The sequence below is a fragment of the Typha angustifolia genome, chromosome 13, assembly GCF_048772165.1.
Source record: "Typha angustifolia cultivar Huaian chromosome 13, ASM4877216v1, whole genome shotgun sequence".
Lineage (NCBI taxonomy): Eukaryota > Viridiplantae > Streptophyta > Magnoliopsida > Poales > Typhaceae > Typha > Typha angustifolia.
The window spans coordinates 12176667-12192882 of NC_133251.1; the positions used below are offsets into that span (position 1 = coordinate 12176667).

General features: G+C 38.7%; 2 protein-coding genes across 3 annotated transcripts; one reads left to right on the forward strand and one right to left on the reverse strand.

Moving 5' to 3' along the window:
* Positions 1 to 3159: 3159 nt before the first annotated feature.
* LOC140774101 (protein TIFY 10b-like) lies at positions 3160 to 5220 on the reverse strand. Of its 2 annotated transcripts, none has more exons than XM_073116958.1 (5): positions 5016 to 5220; positions 4695 to 4746; positions 4294 to 4499; positions 3667 to 3724; positions 3160 to 3537 (listed from the first exon to the last, which is right to left on the reverse strand). In XM_073116958.1, the coding sequence occupies exons 1-5, from the start codon at positions 5143 to 5145 to the stop codon at positions 3423 to 3425; spliced, it is 561 nt and encodes a 186-aa protein (XP_072973059.1). In that variant the 5' UTR covers positions 5146 to 5220; the 3' UTR covers positions 3160 to 3422. The 2 variants fall into 2 exon arrangements, with proteins under 2 accessions (XP_072973059.1, XP_072973058.1); XM_073116957.1 differs by having other exon boundaries at positions 3160 to 3546; positions 5016 to 5210.
* Positions 5221 to 13245: 8025 nt separating this feature from the next.
* Positions 13246 to 15943, forward strand: LOC140773251 (pollen receptor-like kinase 6). The gene is made up of 3 exons (XM_073115730.1): positions 13246 to 14285; positions 14367 to 14655; positions 14941 to 15943. The coding sequence occupies exons 1-3, from the start codon at positions 13374 to 13376 to the stop codon at positions 15666 to 15668; spliced, it is 1929 nt and encodes a 642-aa protein (XP_072971831.1). The 5' UTR covers positions 13246 to 13373; the 3' UTR covers positions 15669 to 15943.
* Positions 15944 to 16216: the final 273 nt, after the last annotated feature.

Sequence of the window (16216 nt, forward strand, 5' to 3'; positions counted from 1 at the left end):
AGAGGAGTGAAACAAATTGAGGCATTATCAGGTGGTGTAAAATATAATTTCTCGTATAGATATTATGAGTTTTTAGATCTTAATATAAAATTTCATATTAGTCACAATTATTATTTTTGAGTTTTATCGAGCCAATATTGATAGAGCTGACTCATGATCAATCTTGGCTTGAAATTTATTTTGAGTCCATTCCGCATGTTATATAAGCTTAAATCAACCAATTCTTGAGCTGAGTTTGATCTTGCCAACCTTGAGCCAGGCTATATATATATATATATATATATACACTCTAAGGCATTATTTAAGACAATGGAAGGCATCTCCTTCAAATTGGCGTTTGATGTTTGCAAGTTAATTGTATCAGTATCTTTTTGGTTGGTCCACTCCTTTTGTTCCCTTCTTACTATTAGAGAAATCCACACCCATTGCCAATTCCCTGTTCTTTAGTTGGGCTCCTTATTTCATCACATGATTTCCAAGTTTCTTTCTTCCTCGTGGAGTTTAATTCCAAGCAACCACCACCTCTTAATTGCTCACCAAGCCCAATGGTAGATTACAAAAGGATAATTTTGCCAATGTAAAGATTTCTTTTAAAAGAAACTAGTAAATAAATATTTTACACTAAACTTCAAAAAAAGAAGAAGAAAGAAAGGCATTTTAGTCATGATATCTTAGAATATAGTTGCAAATATGATACCTTAAACGTTTTCATGACACAATTATATGAAAAGAAGACCCTAATCATTATTCTCATATATTATATTTCGGTAGTCTTCATGGCACAGTTTATAGGGTCTAATTTGATCACCGACAAAGGAAGCGGGAATAACGGAGTGAATAAAATGGTCCTTATTCTCATGTAATTAAATGGAATCCTATCACCTATTTAAGTTTTAGAGGGTAGGATAAGATTGTACAAGAATTACCACGGATAAATCTTAAAAGCGATGGATTGGAGTTCTTCTCTTCAAATAAAACCAACCTCTCTTTTCTTCTCACTTGTTAGATAATCCAAGTCTATAAAACTAATTTGGGAGGAGATCGTTCACCTGATTTGGTGGGAGGGCATTAATACTTGCTTTGTCTTTTCCACACCCAACTAATTAATTTTTTTTAATTAGCTCTAATTTGATGTCCTCGTGCCCTAATTAGTATTTAATATATCAACCTAACTAAAACAATGTTGCCCAAATCTTAAAGCATGAGATGATAATATCACGAGAGTGACCTCTCATCTTTCTTTAGACTGCCAAATTATTGTACATCTCTAGTACACTAATAATTCCAAAAAGAAAAAACCAAAGATACTACTTAATTAAGACGTCCAGAAACCGCCTTTGGTTCAAGGAATCTTGGGAAATTATTGAATAAATTTTTGCTTTGATGCCCTTCTTCTTCTTTTTCCTGTTTCAATATTCCAATCAATAGTATTGACTCCAGTTATGCTGGTCAAGGTTCTTCTTCCCTTTTCCTTTGTCATGGATGTTCCTTGGAAGAGTCTCGATCGGTCTCCTTTTCTTTTGCTAAATTTTCTTCAGCAAAAGTCACAGGAAAGTGACTGAAAATGATAATGACGAAGAAAGCAATTTGAATCTATTGTTTCTTACTTTGAGTTATATACTTATGCAAAAATATATATATTTTTCTATTTCGCAACTTCACTCATTTTTTGTTTTTCCCTGTAATAATCACCGAACTATTTTTTTTTACTTGTTAGAATATAAAATATAAAAGCCATCGTTTTCTGTATAACGTAAGACCTAAGGTCAATTCTAGAATAGATACTCTTTTTTCTTTTTTACAAAATGAGATACTTATTTCGGGAATAACTATTCTTGTGTTCATTTGTATTCTGAAATAAGAGTGTAATAATTATCTTTAATGTGACATAAAGTGAAAAAAAGATGAAATTTTTTTGTTTTGTTTGTATGAAATTACTATGAATATCTTTCTGATTTGATATAAAGTAAGTTGATGAGATATATATTAAGGGTAAATTAGTAATTGAGTTAGTGTGTAGTATAAGATGTAATTTTTGTAAATAGTATTTGTATTCTAGAATGATGTTATTATGATGTTCAGTTGTTATTCGGAAGTAAAAAAGTTATATTCTAGAATAAGAAAAAAAATGGTATGTCCTTGGGTGAGAGAATTATAATGGTGGAAGGATGGTAGGAATTAAGGTTTAGGGCAGCAATGTTGGTGATGCAATTAGTGGAGAAGAGCGGTGTAGTTTGGTGATAAGCTCGACATAGCAATAGTGACAATGGTGTTGTCGTGGGACAGCTGAGGGGAGGATATGGCGAGAGGGTTGGATATGAGATTAGAGGTGGTTTAGGGTGGGCTAGGCATTTAGTGATGGTAAGTGGTGGTGCTGATGGAGTAGGGCAACAATGATGGTGATTCAATTTAGGAGTGATTCGAATAATAGGTGATGTTGCGATTTAGGTAGGCAACAATAGTGGTGTGTCTGGTGATAGAGATGGTGTGGAGCGTTGATGATGAAAATAATAAATTGGTAGATCAATACTTTAGAAGGGCAGAGGGAATAATTGGTTGGCTCTAGGGACTAGAGGATTGACAAATGAAAGGAGGAGGAGAACCTTTAGCCACTTGTGAAGGTCTTCGACAGCTTGGGGAGAACGTGAGGAGTAGGGAGGATGAAATTGAGAGAGGAGGAGATTAGATTTAAATAATGAACTTCAACTATAATTCGATAAACATTAAAGGGTTGTTCTCCATATATTTGTAGAGGCTAATCTCAAGCTCATAATACATCTAATGACTAGACTAGACTAGACCACTTAATTAACTCAACTAGACTCATTAATCAATTTAATCACATCACTAAATGGCAGATAAAATTAGAAATCGACTAAGCTAAAATAAATAGCTCAATGCAATGCATTCAATGTCTCCCTTTTGAAGTGATCCAATCAAACTCGCATCACATCAAAAATCATTGTACTCCAACAACAAAATCTATAAATTAAAAATTCTTAGTTGTTTTACTTGTCATATGTTCAATTTATCATTTAAATAAGGAATCTAGTACTCCACTTGCAAACTAAAATACAAAAGAAATGATCCCACAAAACAAAATTAAATTTTATGGAATGAAATATCAAAGTGGAAATCAATAAAACAAACTCATCAACGTAGATTGAGAATCTTAATCACTGCATTAATATATATATATATATATATATATATATAAATACCTAACAGGAGTCTGTATTACATCAGAAAGCCACAGTAAGATCGACATATAATGCAAGTTTACAACCATGAACAGATGACATTTGTTAGTAGTAACAAATGGAAATAGTACGTGATTGATATATCAAAAGATGAGCTCAGCCATTGCATGAGAATTACATATAATTTATTTTGCACTCCAAGATCTATCTCATGAACAGAAGTTAATTTGTTCCTGAAGCTTCTCGGCCCAAACCAAGCCATAATTTGTTATCCCCTTGTTTCCCTGCGCCATTTTTCATCGATGAAGAGCCATTGATCACTTGATAAGGTGCCTTACTGCCAACCCTAAGCATATGCATATGCATATGCATATGCATATGTTATTTGATCACCAAGTTATCATTCTCATATAAACATACTGTGCAAGAGCAAGTTACATTGATGGTGGACAAGAAATTTACTCACCTATCCTTTCTTTTCTCAAGAAACCTATGAAGCGAATTTCTTCGTGCTATGGGCATATCTGTCATCAAACAAAAGACTTTATAATTATAACTAATGATTATTGAAAGATGAAAACTGTTTATTAATAACATCATCAGATCTTAAGAAATATTTAGGAGAGGAATGGAGTTCCCAGATGAAATTTTCAAAAAGATTAAAAATATATATATATATGTATGTATGTATGTATGTATGTATGTATGTATGTATGTATGTATAGTTATAGCATAGTATTACAAACACACCTACCTTAATAGTTGCGAGACGAGAGATTAATAAGCTACGGCCATACGTTGGAGATTTGGAAGGAGGAGAACAACTTCTTTTCACAATTAATGGTCGTCTTTTTCAGACTAAGAGGGGACAAAAATTTCCACCTCACAGGATTAATTAATTGAGGAAGGTACATATACTATGTAAATTCATTCTCTTTGCTTTTGGGCCACCACTTCACATGTGAATTTAATCACCATGTAGTCTTTCATATGGCATCAGTTAATACACCCAAAAAAAGAGAATTCTATTAAGCTCTACTAGTTTGTAGATAATGAATCAGCTGTAGTTTTCAAAGAAAGGATCATTAATTACCAGAAGCATTGGCTTGCAGTGGGAGTTTGTGATATGAAGAAGTAGTCCTTGGCATGAGTGGAGGAGCTCCGGCATTAAAACTCTGGGCTAAGAGCTTCCCGTTGCTTGCCATTTCCATCAAATCTTTCACCTTATCACCCGGGAAGTTGTCAAAAACCAACACTTTTCCGCTGTAAAATATCGTCAGTTGGGCCTTCTCTGGATCCCTAGAAAATGCCATGAGATCAAGAAGTATTAGTTCTCCAGTTCACATATATCAGACTAAGTTTAGGGGCAAGTTATTTCTTGCAGTCAAAATATTCTGCATGGCAATAGCAATATACATATATAAAGATAAATATTTCCATGCATGATTACTATAACAAACACTTTATAATAAGGTAAAGATTAAAGAGCCGTACTTAGAATTTGACGCACTCTTTGTTATTTCCTCCTTGTTTGATGCAGCAACTCCTGTCAATAAGTTCACGGTAATTACTGTTCTAAATATTCCTCCAAGAGCAAAAGCTAATCTTTTTTTTTTTATTAAAAACCAAAACTTCAAATTAATTTTTTTGTAAAAGTATATGATTCCTGTAGAAAAGAACTAGAACTACGGAAAGTAAACATATATATGTTTATTGCCACCAAAGTTCTCAAACAAAGAAGAAGAGAAATAAATTGAACTTAAACTATAAATTAGAAGGAGGAGGAGGAGGAGGAGGAGGAGGAGGAAATCCCACCTTTAGGCATCTCAAGGGGAAGGCCAGCACCAAAGCTTCCATTCTCCTTCATGTACAGGCTCAAAAGGCTCCAAGTTAATGAGAAGTTAGGAGACTTCTCTACCTTCTTCTCCACCTTCTCTTCTTCCATCCTCTCTTTTGGGCTTTTCTCTCGTTTCTTTTCTTTACGCGTTCCTTTGCCTTTATAATAGCGTTTTCCTCTGGTTCTATATTGGTATGAGAGAGACTAAAATGATAAAGAAAGTATTTTTTTTAATTCACACCTCACTTTTTAGAATCTTATAACTTTTAACACCTAGATTACCGTAAACGGTACCAACAAAAAATTATTTTATAAAATACCTAAATTATCTCTCTCCTTTATTCTTTTATTCTCTCATATTTTTTTAGTGGGATTAGTACTTGATAGAATATGGAGAGAAAAAAAAAGAGGCAAGAAGAAAAACGAGAGAGAGAAGATGATGACGACTGCGATCACGAGACGAGGTAGTTGAGAAAAGATAAAAAAATAAAAATAAAAATAAAAAGAAGAGGTAGAAAGATGAGTGTATTTTAATAATTTAGTTAATATTAGTTAATTAAAATAATATCAGGTGTTAAATAAAATATAAAATGTAATTTATAAATTAATTAGAAAAGAAAAGTAGGATGAAAGAAAGAAAGCAGAGGAGCAGCAGTGTAGGAGAGAGAGGGAGAGAGAATAAATGGGTGAAATAAAACACGTGTTTTTAGAGTATAGAAGAAGAGAGAGATGGGAAAAATTAGTTTGGGCTCATTTAAGAAGCACGTGTCGAGGTTCGTACAATATCTAGCAGAGTATAGGTATGGCTCAACAACAGACAGCACATTAAAGTCCAAGAATATCATGTGCCTCTTCTAGATTATGGCTATTTATTCCTAACACTATACTTCTAACATAATCTAGAATACAATATTTTAATATTACTTGTAGTAAAAATAATAGTATAATATTTAAATTTAGGTGGAAAATTATATTTTTAATCCCTTGTAGTAGTTAGGCCTAAATTTATTTTATCTACTTATATTTTAATTTGTGTCAATTTATCCTCTTTAGTTAGATACTCGTTAGTAATAAAATTATAAATGATTGGATAAACTTTTTAATATCAATGTATTTAAAATAATATTAATTATATTCGTATGATAAAAGATATGATAAGACTATTTTAGACGTGTTATAAAAATTATTAAAAAATAACAATTGTATTTTAGTCTAAATCATAACCGCATGAGGCTAAATTGACACAAATAAAATTATAACGATGAATTTAAGACTAACTATTGGGGGTAAATATAATTTTTTATTAAAATTAAATTAAAATATAAGATATTTATTATATGCATGTATTACATACTCGCTTGAGTATGCAACGAGATAGAGTGGCATAAAATTAAAATAAATTACTTTGTGGAATGAGATAGGCGAGTATAGGAAAGAGATGAGATAATTTTTAAAATAATTTTAGTCTAATTAAAAATAAATTATAATTAGACTTTTGTGTAGAATAATTTAATTAGTATTTATAATCTAGAATAAAAAGGAAAATACTGAAATTGACTTATTTGTAAAGAAAATATATATATACCTTTTTGTTATTTACAAATCGATGTTCTTATTTGTACGTGAAAAAATCTAAATGGGAAAAAAAATTATGGATCCAAACTCGGATTAAATCAATCAACAAATTTGTAGCAGATACAAAACTGACTTACAAAACAACCCATCGATCCCATAACTTTATTTTCCTCAATCTTGATCGCTAGAGCTCGTAATTCACTGCTTTCTATGATTGATCTTTAATCTCAGTAACCATCAAGATTAATCATTTATCTAGATAACCCTTAAAACGAAAGCTTGGTGCAATGTAGAAGAGACGAACCTTGTTGGTAAAAGAACGTTATAGCCTCAAGAACTCATTATCAAAAGCAATCACTGACCTTCTAGAGTTAGGGCATCCCAACCTTTATATAGTTTAATAAGATAAAAGTAAATCCGAATCATATTAGGACTCACGTAACTCCAGAATTTTGCATATTACGTGGGTGTGTTTAGGGGTGTAAACGAGCCGAGCCTAAACGAGTCGATTTCGGCTTAGGCTCAACTCGAAATTAATTTCGTGCCTTAGAATTGTGCTCAGGCTCATTTCAACTTAACTCGAGCCGGGCCAAACCAAGCTTGAGCTGAGCTCGAGCCTAAAATGAGCCTATCATCAAGTCTCATTCAAGCTGAACTGCATCGAGCCGGACTAAGCCAAATTGAGCCCAAGCTGAGCTGAAGAAGGAGGAGAAGGAGGCCGGCTGGCGAGGCACTGCGGTGGCACGTGGCAACTTGCCGCTGCTGAAGGAGGAGGAGGCGACAGCCACGGCATCGCTCTTGCAGAAGAAGGAGGAGGAGGAGATGGGGCACTACGACTGCCACTGTCGAAGGAGGAGGAAGCGGCACCGCTGCAGCTTGTCGTTGTCAAAGGAGGAGGCGGCACCACTAGTCCATTGCGGCACCACGGCGGCTTGCCGCTGCCGAAGAAAGAAGAGGGGGCAGCCACAGCACCGTTGCTGCAGTAGGAGGAGGAGGAAGAGGCGGGGCACCGCGATTGCCGTTGTCAAAGGAGGAGGAAGTGACACTGGTGCGGCTTACCGCTGCTAAAGGAAGAGGCGGCACTACTGGTCCACTGCAGCACCGCAGCGACTTGCTGCTGAAAAAGAAAAAAAAAGGAGGAGGAGGAGAGACACCTTAATGAGCCTATCGAGCTGAGCCTGAGCGAGCTAAATCCAACTCAGGTTTGGCTCGATATTAATTTCAAGCCGATTTTAGTAGCTCGGGCTCGGCTCACCTTTGACTGAGCCAAGCCGAATTCTAACTTTAGCCAAGCCGAGCTCGAGTCGAACTCAAGTTGCTCATCAAGGTTGACAGCCCTAGGTGCGTTTGAACACTATTTGGAGTACATTCGAACATGCTGACTTGTTCTCAGATCACGGCCCAAATGTGTTCGAACATAATGACTTGATTTTTACTGGTTGCGTTTGAATGCGCAAATACACTCCTTTGTATGTGTGAACGCAATATGAATATAAGTAGGGTGCATTTGAACTGTTGATACATGTTCTTTGCATTTGTGAAGGCCTGAATACGCGTTCGAACGGCTTGAATGTATTCTCTATATTTGCGAACGCCTAATCACTCATTCGAACGGCCTAAACGCATTTTTTGTTGATGTGAACACCTAAGTCCGTACTCGAACGCGGTCTGGTTGCATTCGAATGCGGTGCAAACGCAATGCGAACACAGAGACTTTTCTCCTCTTGATCTTGAAATTGTTCAATCCGAATACTTTCAAAACATGTATAAATGATCATGTACATATATAAAAGCACTTAGAATATTTTGTATATAATTGCTAACACTAAAAATCTAACACCATATATTATGCCTATGAATGAATTACTCACTCCAACTGGAGTTATTTTGTGACACCCAACTCTAAACACGTGCATGACACGAGCCCACACGGCACGTGCATAGCACCTGACCATTTGGTTAGATACCAACAATCAAGATAAACCTGTAGCAACATCATAATTTTATCCACAACCTCTAAATTAAGAATAACTCAAGTCTAACTGTCAACAGCATACAAGTAACTCTACATGGGCCCTACACAGGTCACAACACATCATCAAGAGTTTTTCACAACTATATATCCACAACAGTAGATTATACAGAAATATACAAGTACAATGTCACCTGCTAAAATATAAGACAAGGATACAGATACACTTTGGAGGATGTCCACTAGTACATTGGATAAGATAACTCATCTAGCAGAAAACACTAACCACCCTCTACTCCTCACTCACCGGCAAAACCTCTAAGGGAATATCCTGCTCCTCTCGTTCACCTGGGTTTTTGGAAGGGAGAAAACAAGAGAGTCATGAGCAAAAGGCTCAGTGAATAGACCTCACCCCGAATCAGTGAAACCAAACAGAGAGTAAATCAAGTACTGGATAATATGAATCAGAAAGAGTATCATGTTATGAATGAGTAAATGAATGTGTCCTCAATACTACATAAATGAAATATAGATAACATGTCATGTCATAATTGATAAAATACATAATCCTCGATAATGAATAAATAGATCACCACGTCATATGATCATCATAACTCTCTATCAAATATGACACATGATGCATGCCGACTATGACAATGCTATGATATCAGATACAATCATATATGATGTATATTGACCACTCAATAATCATGTATGTCAGCTAATAATGACATCATATGTATTTCTTAACATCACGATCATCACCGACATCTCGGTATAATACCATCATACTAGACCACTGTGCACAGTCAACACCTGGTACCCGGTCTCAACATCATGCCCGAAGGCTCAGAGCATACCATCCGCAAGGAGTATCTCAAATATAACCATACCCTGCCATCCGCTAGGGTATCAACATCCATCCAGACCGGGCACCCTACTAGCTGATAGAAATCTCATGAGGATAACTCGCCACATATACCCTGGCGAACGGCATGTGTCCGAATGTCTGCTGCGCACACAGACTAACGACCTCGGACGTAAGGCCAACAGGATCGCGACCATGTCGAGCGATCAATCATCCACCAAGCGCGTCCTAACCCTTACGCCCACTCGGGTATCCTCACGCTTTCTATCAACTATCCTATCAATCACATTTCATGCTTTCCTTCTAAATGACAGATCATATGCATATATCCAGTACAATAATGAGTCAATGCATAATAGGAATTTAGGTGGAACAGGAATCAAGAGAAAAATGCTGCAATGTAGTCTCCAATCATGTATCTAACACATGCATACTCTCGCTAGTCTATCACATGCACACTCATACTAGAAATCATCTCGACATAAAATCATAACAGTATAATCATCTCCAACCATCCTTATTTATCATTATCATACTTATATCAAAGATCAGCCTAATTACATGCATGATAAAAATATGCTCGACGGTAATCATCTCTAGATAAAGTCATATAATCATGCTGGAGGCCAAAACATGCATGTACATAATGTATAATATAACCTAATTTGAGAAAGGGATCTAGGGGATAAGACTACTCACCCCACGGCAAATACCAAACCACCACTCGTTCACGCTGTTACGATAACGATCAAGCCTCGATAGCTAAGTCCACAGGGTCTTGAACAGGGGGGTCGGGATCTGAAATTATTTGTAACAAATATGTCAGTCTTTTTATTAATTAAAATTAACCCAACAAAAGACAGTATCTTGTTGTAAGTATGTACTCTTCATTTCTATATTTGGTTCATTATTTATTAACCATAATTATATTATTTAATAGTGTATTTCAAATATATTTTATCTGTCTATTATTCTCTTTGATAATTAAGAAAATAAGAATTAAGTTACTGCAAATAATTACGTAAGAATATACGTATATAACCCTAATAATTACTATTACCTACTTAGGTTTAAAATAATAATTTATATTGCAGGTATTTTACTAAACATGATATAATTAGAATGATATACTAACTATGATATGATTGTATTTAATTTGTACAACTTAAATACATTAAATTACTAAGCTAAACTAATTGAGCACACACACACACACACACACACACACACACACACACACACACACACACACATATATATATATATATATATATATATATATATATATATATATATATATATTTATATAGTGCTGGGCTCAGTCCAGCACCATGCACAGCAAGGCGCTGGGCCGAGCCCAGCACCACTTGCAGGGTGCAGCCAGAGGAGAGAAGGGAAGAAGGAGGAGGAGGAGAGGAAGAAGAAAGAGAAGAAGAAGAAGAAGAAGAAGAAGAAGAAGAAAGAAAAAGGAAGAAGAGGGTTGGGCCATGGGGGAGGGGTGCGGCCGCTGGTGGCCACTCAGCGGCCGGCCTCTCGCCGATGGCTCAATCCTCCGGCGGTTCCGAGAGGAAGCCGACAAGGAGGAAAAGAGAAATAGATAGAGAGAGGTGAGAGAGAGAGAGAGAGAGAGAGAGAGAGAGAGAGGAAGGGAGGCTCACTGGAGCTAGGGGAGGTGGCGGCGGCAGTGGGTAGAGAGAGAGTGTTTGAGAGAGAGAGAAGTAGAGAAGGGTCAAAGAGAGCTCGAAAGAGAAAAAGAGAGAGAGAGAGAGAAAGAAAAGGGAGAGAGAGGCGGTGGGGAGGAAGGCTGCGGCGGCGGGGGCCCACCGCGCTAGCTAGCTCGGCCAGGTTGGCCGGGCCAGCGCTTGGGGCGCGTGGCACCCATCTCCGTTGCCACTGCATGGCACGACAGCTCGTGCCATGCAGTGCAGAAATTTTTTTTTTACCTTGGGTTATTACATATTTGGTGTTGGATGATTTAGGTTGTTTGATGTTTTGGCCCCGGTCAAGTTGTTTGGTGCTAAGTGGTTTAGATTTCGGTTGGGCCTATCTCATGCCATGGCGTATTGTCTTTGTTAGGGCTTTAGCTTTTACAGGTTATAGCTTCAATGCTTCGTGATACCCTTCTTGATTAGGGAGAAGCTAATGGGTGTTTATCATTTTGAATCTATTTGCCCTTGGGCTTGATGTTTATTTTTCTTGTTGTGCTGGTTTAGGAGCTCTCCAAAATATCCCCCATTTTCCTTTGTGTATCAAGGTTGTAAATTTTGACTGAATGAAATGCAACTATTTGCCTAAGAGCTTTCCATCAAAATTTAAAAAACAACTAGAGTTATTTGGCCAAACTAGTTATATTTTAAAATTTTATTTATCAAAATAAATAATACTTAAACTTAAATAGGGGTTTATTCTACTATCTTGAGCAAAAATTTCAAAAATTTTATTCTAATTCATTTTCCGTGTTTGGTTGCAAAATGAAACGATTAGTAGTGGGATAAAAATAATTGAATTGATCTTATTTTTTTCTTTATTTCGACAAAGATAAGAAATAAGTTTAAAACTAAATATAAATTATGATTTTATTTTACAACTATTATATTATGATGTCATGATTATTTCTAGAATCTGTGACGAAGCAATAATTTGACTTAATTCACAACAACTCACACCATATAGATATTATTGTTAATTTCTCATATATATATATATATATATATATATATATATATATATATATATATTGTTCTATGTAAATCATGTAAAGAAAACATAAACAAATAACAACATAATATTTGATTAAATTCATGAATCATTATAAATAATCTTTGATCAAAGGTCTTCTTCTAAAAATCTTTCTTTTCAACAGTTGCAGTCCTGCCAGCGAAAAATAACAGCTTAATAGCTCTTTCATGAGAACCTACCCTAGGTGGCTCGGTGCTTTTGACTAAAGCATGGGGCCTTCGCTTAGGCTTGAGGATTGCCATGGCTAAAGGGTGTACTAAGGTAGAGGTTGAGCTTGACTCGTCTCTACTCTTGGAGATTTGATTATTAGGGGTTTAGTTGGGAAGTGATTTAGGCTTTTGGAGAGTTTTATGGAGACAAAAGTCCTACCTGTATATAAAATAAAGTGGTCGATCTAGTTCTATCTTTCAGGTTATCTATATAGATATGAACATAAATTAATAAAATGTATCGGAATTAATATTTACTATTCATGATGTTTGAAATATTATAAAATAGTAACATAAATAATACTTTTATATGAATCTATAATTTTTTAATAGATGTTTAACAGTAATATCAGAAGCAAAAATTACATACGGATATCTTAATGAACATAATAATTAAGTTCACTGTAAAATAAATTTCACAGTTCGCAGCAAGCGGAAGTCGTTGGCCTCATAGACAGCACGTGAAATATCCACTAGAATGGACAAGAAAGTTACTTTCGTGTAGTCTATTTATATACCGGCAGGAATTGTGGAAGTTATTAATCAAAAAATAAAATAAAAGGCAACAAAAAGGAGTCAACTTCAAAGTAAATAAGGATTTAAAACAAATAGGAAGTTTTAATTGCCGCTGTTTTCGCTGGTAAACTGCTCACTAGATAGGTACTCTTCTTTATGACCGTTGACTTTAGCCCAAATAATTATCGGGCCTCAAAAGTCCTCAAAGTCGTAAATTGCTCTCATTTCATTGTTGACCTGGTCAAGACTGCCACGTGGTAACTTTACATCTCTCCCCTTCTCTCTCTTCCTATTCTTAGTTGCTGATTCCCTTCGTCCACCATGTCCTCCCCATCCCTACCTCCAAACCTCCACCACGCACCACCACAAATGACAAGAAGAAGAAGGAGAGCCAAAGAAAACCAAGGCCAAGAACCAGACACCAAACAGCGGCCTACCCTCCCTTCCCATCCCATCCATGGCCGCCACCTTCCTCCTCCCTTTCCTCCTCCTGCTCCTCCCCTTCGCCTCCTCCGACAAAAACATGCCTCCGATGTCGGACACCGACGCCCTTCTCTGGCTTAAAGAGTCCTTCAGCAACGCCGCCAACCTCTCTTCGTGGACTCCCTCCAATTCCTCCGCGCCGTGCGCCTGGCACGGCGTCGTCTGCTTCAACGGCATCGTCACAGGCCTCCGCCTCTCCGGCATGGGCCTCACCGGCGCCATCGACGTGGACGCCCTCTCCCACTTCAAGGGCCTCCGCACCGTCAGCTTCTCAGGGAACTCCTTCGCCGGCCCGATGCCGGCATTCCAACGCCTCGGCGCGTTGAAATCCATCTACATCTCCCGTAACCGCTTCTATGGCCCGGTCCCCGACGACTTCTTCGCCCGCATGACGCATCTCAAGAAGCTCTGGCTCGACGGCAACGCCTTCTCCGGGCCCATCCCTTCCTCCCTCTCCAACGCCAACAACCTCATGGAGCTGCACCTCGAGGGGAATGACTTCTCCGGCGAGCTACCGCATTCCGTTCCGCGGTTGCTCTCCTCGTTCAATGCGTCATACAATAATCTAGACGGCGTCGTGCCAGATAGCTTCAAGAAGTTCGACGCAAGCGCTTTCGATCACAATCCATATCTTTGCTACGAGAAGCAAATAGATACGCCGTGCAAGAGGCCACAAGTAGCGCTAACCCCGTCAGTTAAGTTTACGATGCTTTTCATCCTATTGACGATACTCGCAGCCGCGGTAGTCATCGCCTCTAAGACGTTTAAAAAGAACCGCGTCTCCGTGTTCGAGGTGATCGGCGTCGATAGCTACAAGGTGAGGGCCAGCGAGATGTTGTCGGGGAAGAAGGAATGGTCGAAGAAAGGTGGTAGTGGTGGTGGTGATGGAGATGAGGTGGAGGAAGGGGAGGAGGAGGTGGGGGGAGGAGGAGAGGGAGGGAATTTGGTGATGGTGAATGAGGCGAAGGGGTTGTTCGGGTTGCAGGATCTGATGAAGGCGGCAGCAGAGGTGATGGGGAGCGGAGGGCTGGGGTCGGCGTACAAGGCGGTGATGAGGAGCGGGGCTGCGGTGGTGGTGAAGCGGATGAGAGACATGAATCGGGTCGGGAAGGAGACATTCGACGTCGAGATGAGGCGGCTCGGGAGGCTGAGGCATCCCAACGTACTGCCGCCATTAGCCTACCACTACAGGCGGGAGGAAAAGCTGCTTGTGTATGAGTATATCCCCAAGGGGAGCTTGCTCTACGTCCTTCATGGTGAGATATATATTACATTTTAGGCCCTATAATTTCAAGAATCTATGGTTCACACCCTCTCCTTTTGAGCCCGTTTCAGCATGCATTCCAAGTTAACTATACCCCTCTCTCTCTCTCTGCGAAAATTATAAAAGGAGTATTTTCATAATATCAGATCTATTTCTAAGGAGTATTCTCTTTTGGTGACTTTAATTTGAAATGTGAAGACTAAATAATGTAGCTAGTGAATTGTAAATATTAAATTGATAGGGTGCGAAATATAATATTCTTTTACATTGCGCGCAGGAGATCGCGGTATGGACCACGCCGCGCTTGACTGGCCCACGCGCCTCAAGATCGCACGAGGAATCGCCCGCGGCGCGTCCTACCTCCACTCCGAGCTATCCACCGTGGCCGTCCCCCACGGTAACCTCAAGTCCGGCAACGTCCTCCTCGCCCCGGACTTCGAGCCCCTTCTCGTCGACTACGGCTTCCTCCCCTTCCTCAACCCCTCCCAGGCCTCCGCTGCCATGTTCGCCTACAAGTCCCCTGAGACCCTCCGCAGCCGCCACGTGTCCCCCAAGTCCGACGTGTACTGCCTCGGCATCCTCCTCCTCGAGCTCCTCACCGGCAAGTTCCCCTGCCAGTATCTGCACAACGCCAAGGGTGGGACCGACCTCATCATGTGGGCCAACACCGCAGCCGCCGAGGGCGGGGACATCGCCGAGCTGCTCGACCCGGCCATCGTGGTGAAGGCGGCGGTCGAGGACATGAGAAAGTTGATGCGGGTGGGAGTCGACTGCGTCGAGCCCGACCCGGAAAGGCGGCCAGGGATGAGGGAGGTGGCGGAGAGGATCGAGGAGTTGGCAGCGGCGGCCGCGACGAGGGCGGTGCAGCCGCCACAACCGGTGGCGAACACGCACGCAGCTTACGTGCTAGAAGGGGTAGGGGAGCGGTCGGCGCGCCGTGCCAGGAGCATCGGTGAGCGGTCGGCTCGTCGGAACGACGACGACTCGTCGTTCGCCATCTCATGACAACTTTATATGGCGTAGGATATGTCCGGTCGAGTGGCGTCACTGTAAGACTGACATCTGATAGGTGCGAAGCAAGCAAGGGACGCGATCTTCTCATATTTGTGGATATTTTTACACAGATTTTAATATATATATATATATATATATATATATATATATATATAATTTTATTTTTTTAATAAGCGAAGGATTTTGTAAGGCCAGCAGTTTTTTGGCCAGCCAGTACAGCTGTTAAAATTAAGATTATTAAATAGATTTTTTTTTAAATGACTTGTATCCAGTATGGAGAATAATCTGTTTTCATTTATCAAAAAATAAATATGATTAAATTTGTTGTAAATTTCATTTAAGCTCAATAAAATTATATATAATATTCAACAACATCAAGCTTAGTTAGAAGTTAGCACTAAATTTCTCCTATAAAGATTGATGAAGAATACATTAGTAGTAGAACGCAAAAGCTTGATCGAGGCAACCACACGTCACAATCTCAATTATAAATTAAATTGACTAAAATTACAATAAGAGGACAAACCTAGAAAATAAAA

Coding starts and splice junctions, on each gene's coding strand:
- LOC140773251 (XM_073115730.1), top strand. CDS start 13,374: ATGGCCGCCACCTTCCTCCTCCCTTTCCTCCTCCTGCTCCTCCCCTTC. Junction 14,286..14,366: donor GTGGTAGTGGTGGTGGTGAT/GGAGATGAGGTG, acceptor AATGAGGCGAAG/GGGTTGTTCGGGTTGCAGGA. Junction 14,656..14,940: donor CTTGCTCTACGTCCTTCATG/GTGAGATATATA, acceptor CATTGCGCGCAG/GAGATCGCGGTATGGACCAC.
- LOC140774101 (XM_073116957.1), bottom strand. CDS start 5,145: ATGGAAGAAGAGAAGGTGGAGAAGAAGGTAGAGAAGTCTCCTAACTTC. Junction 4,747..5,015: donor TCCCCTTGAGATGCCTAAAG/GTGGGATTTCCT, acceptor ACTTATTGACAG/GAGTTGCTGCATCAAACAAG. Junction 4,500..4,694: donor AAGAGTGCGTCAAATTCTAA/GTACGGCTCTTT, acceptor GGCATTTTCTAG/GGATCCAGAGAAGGCCCAAC.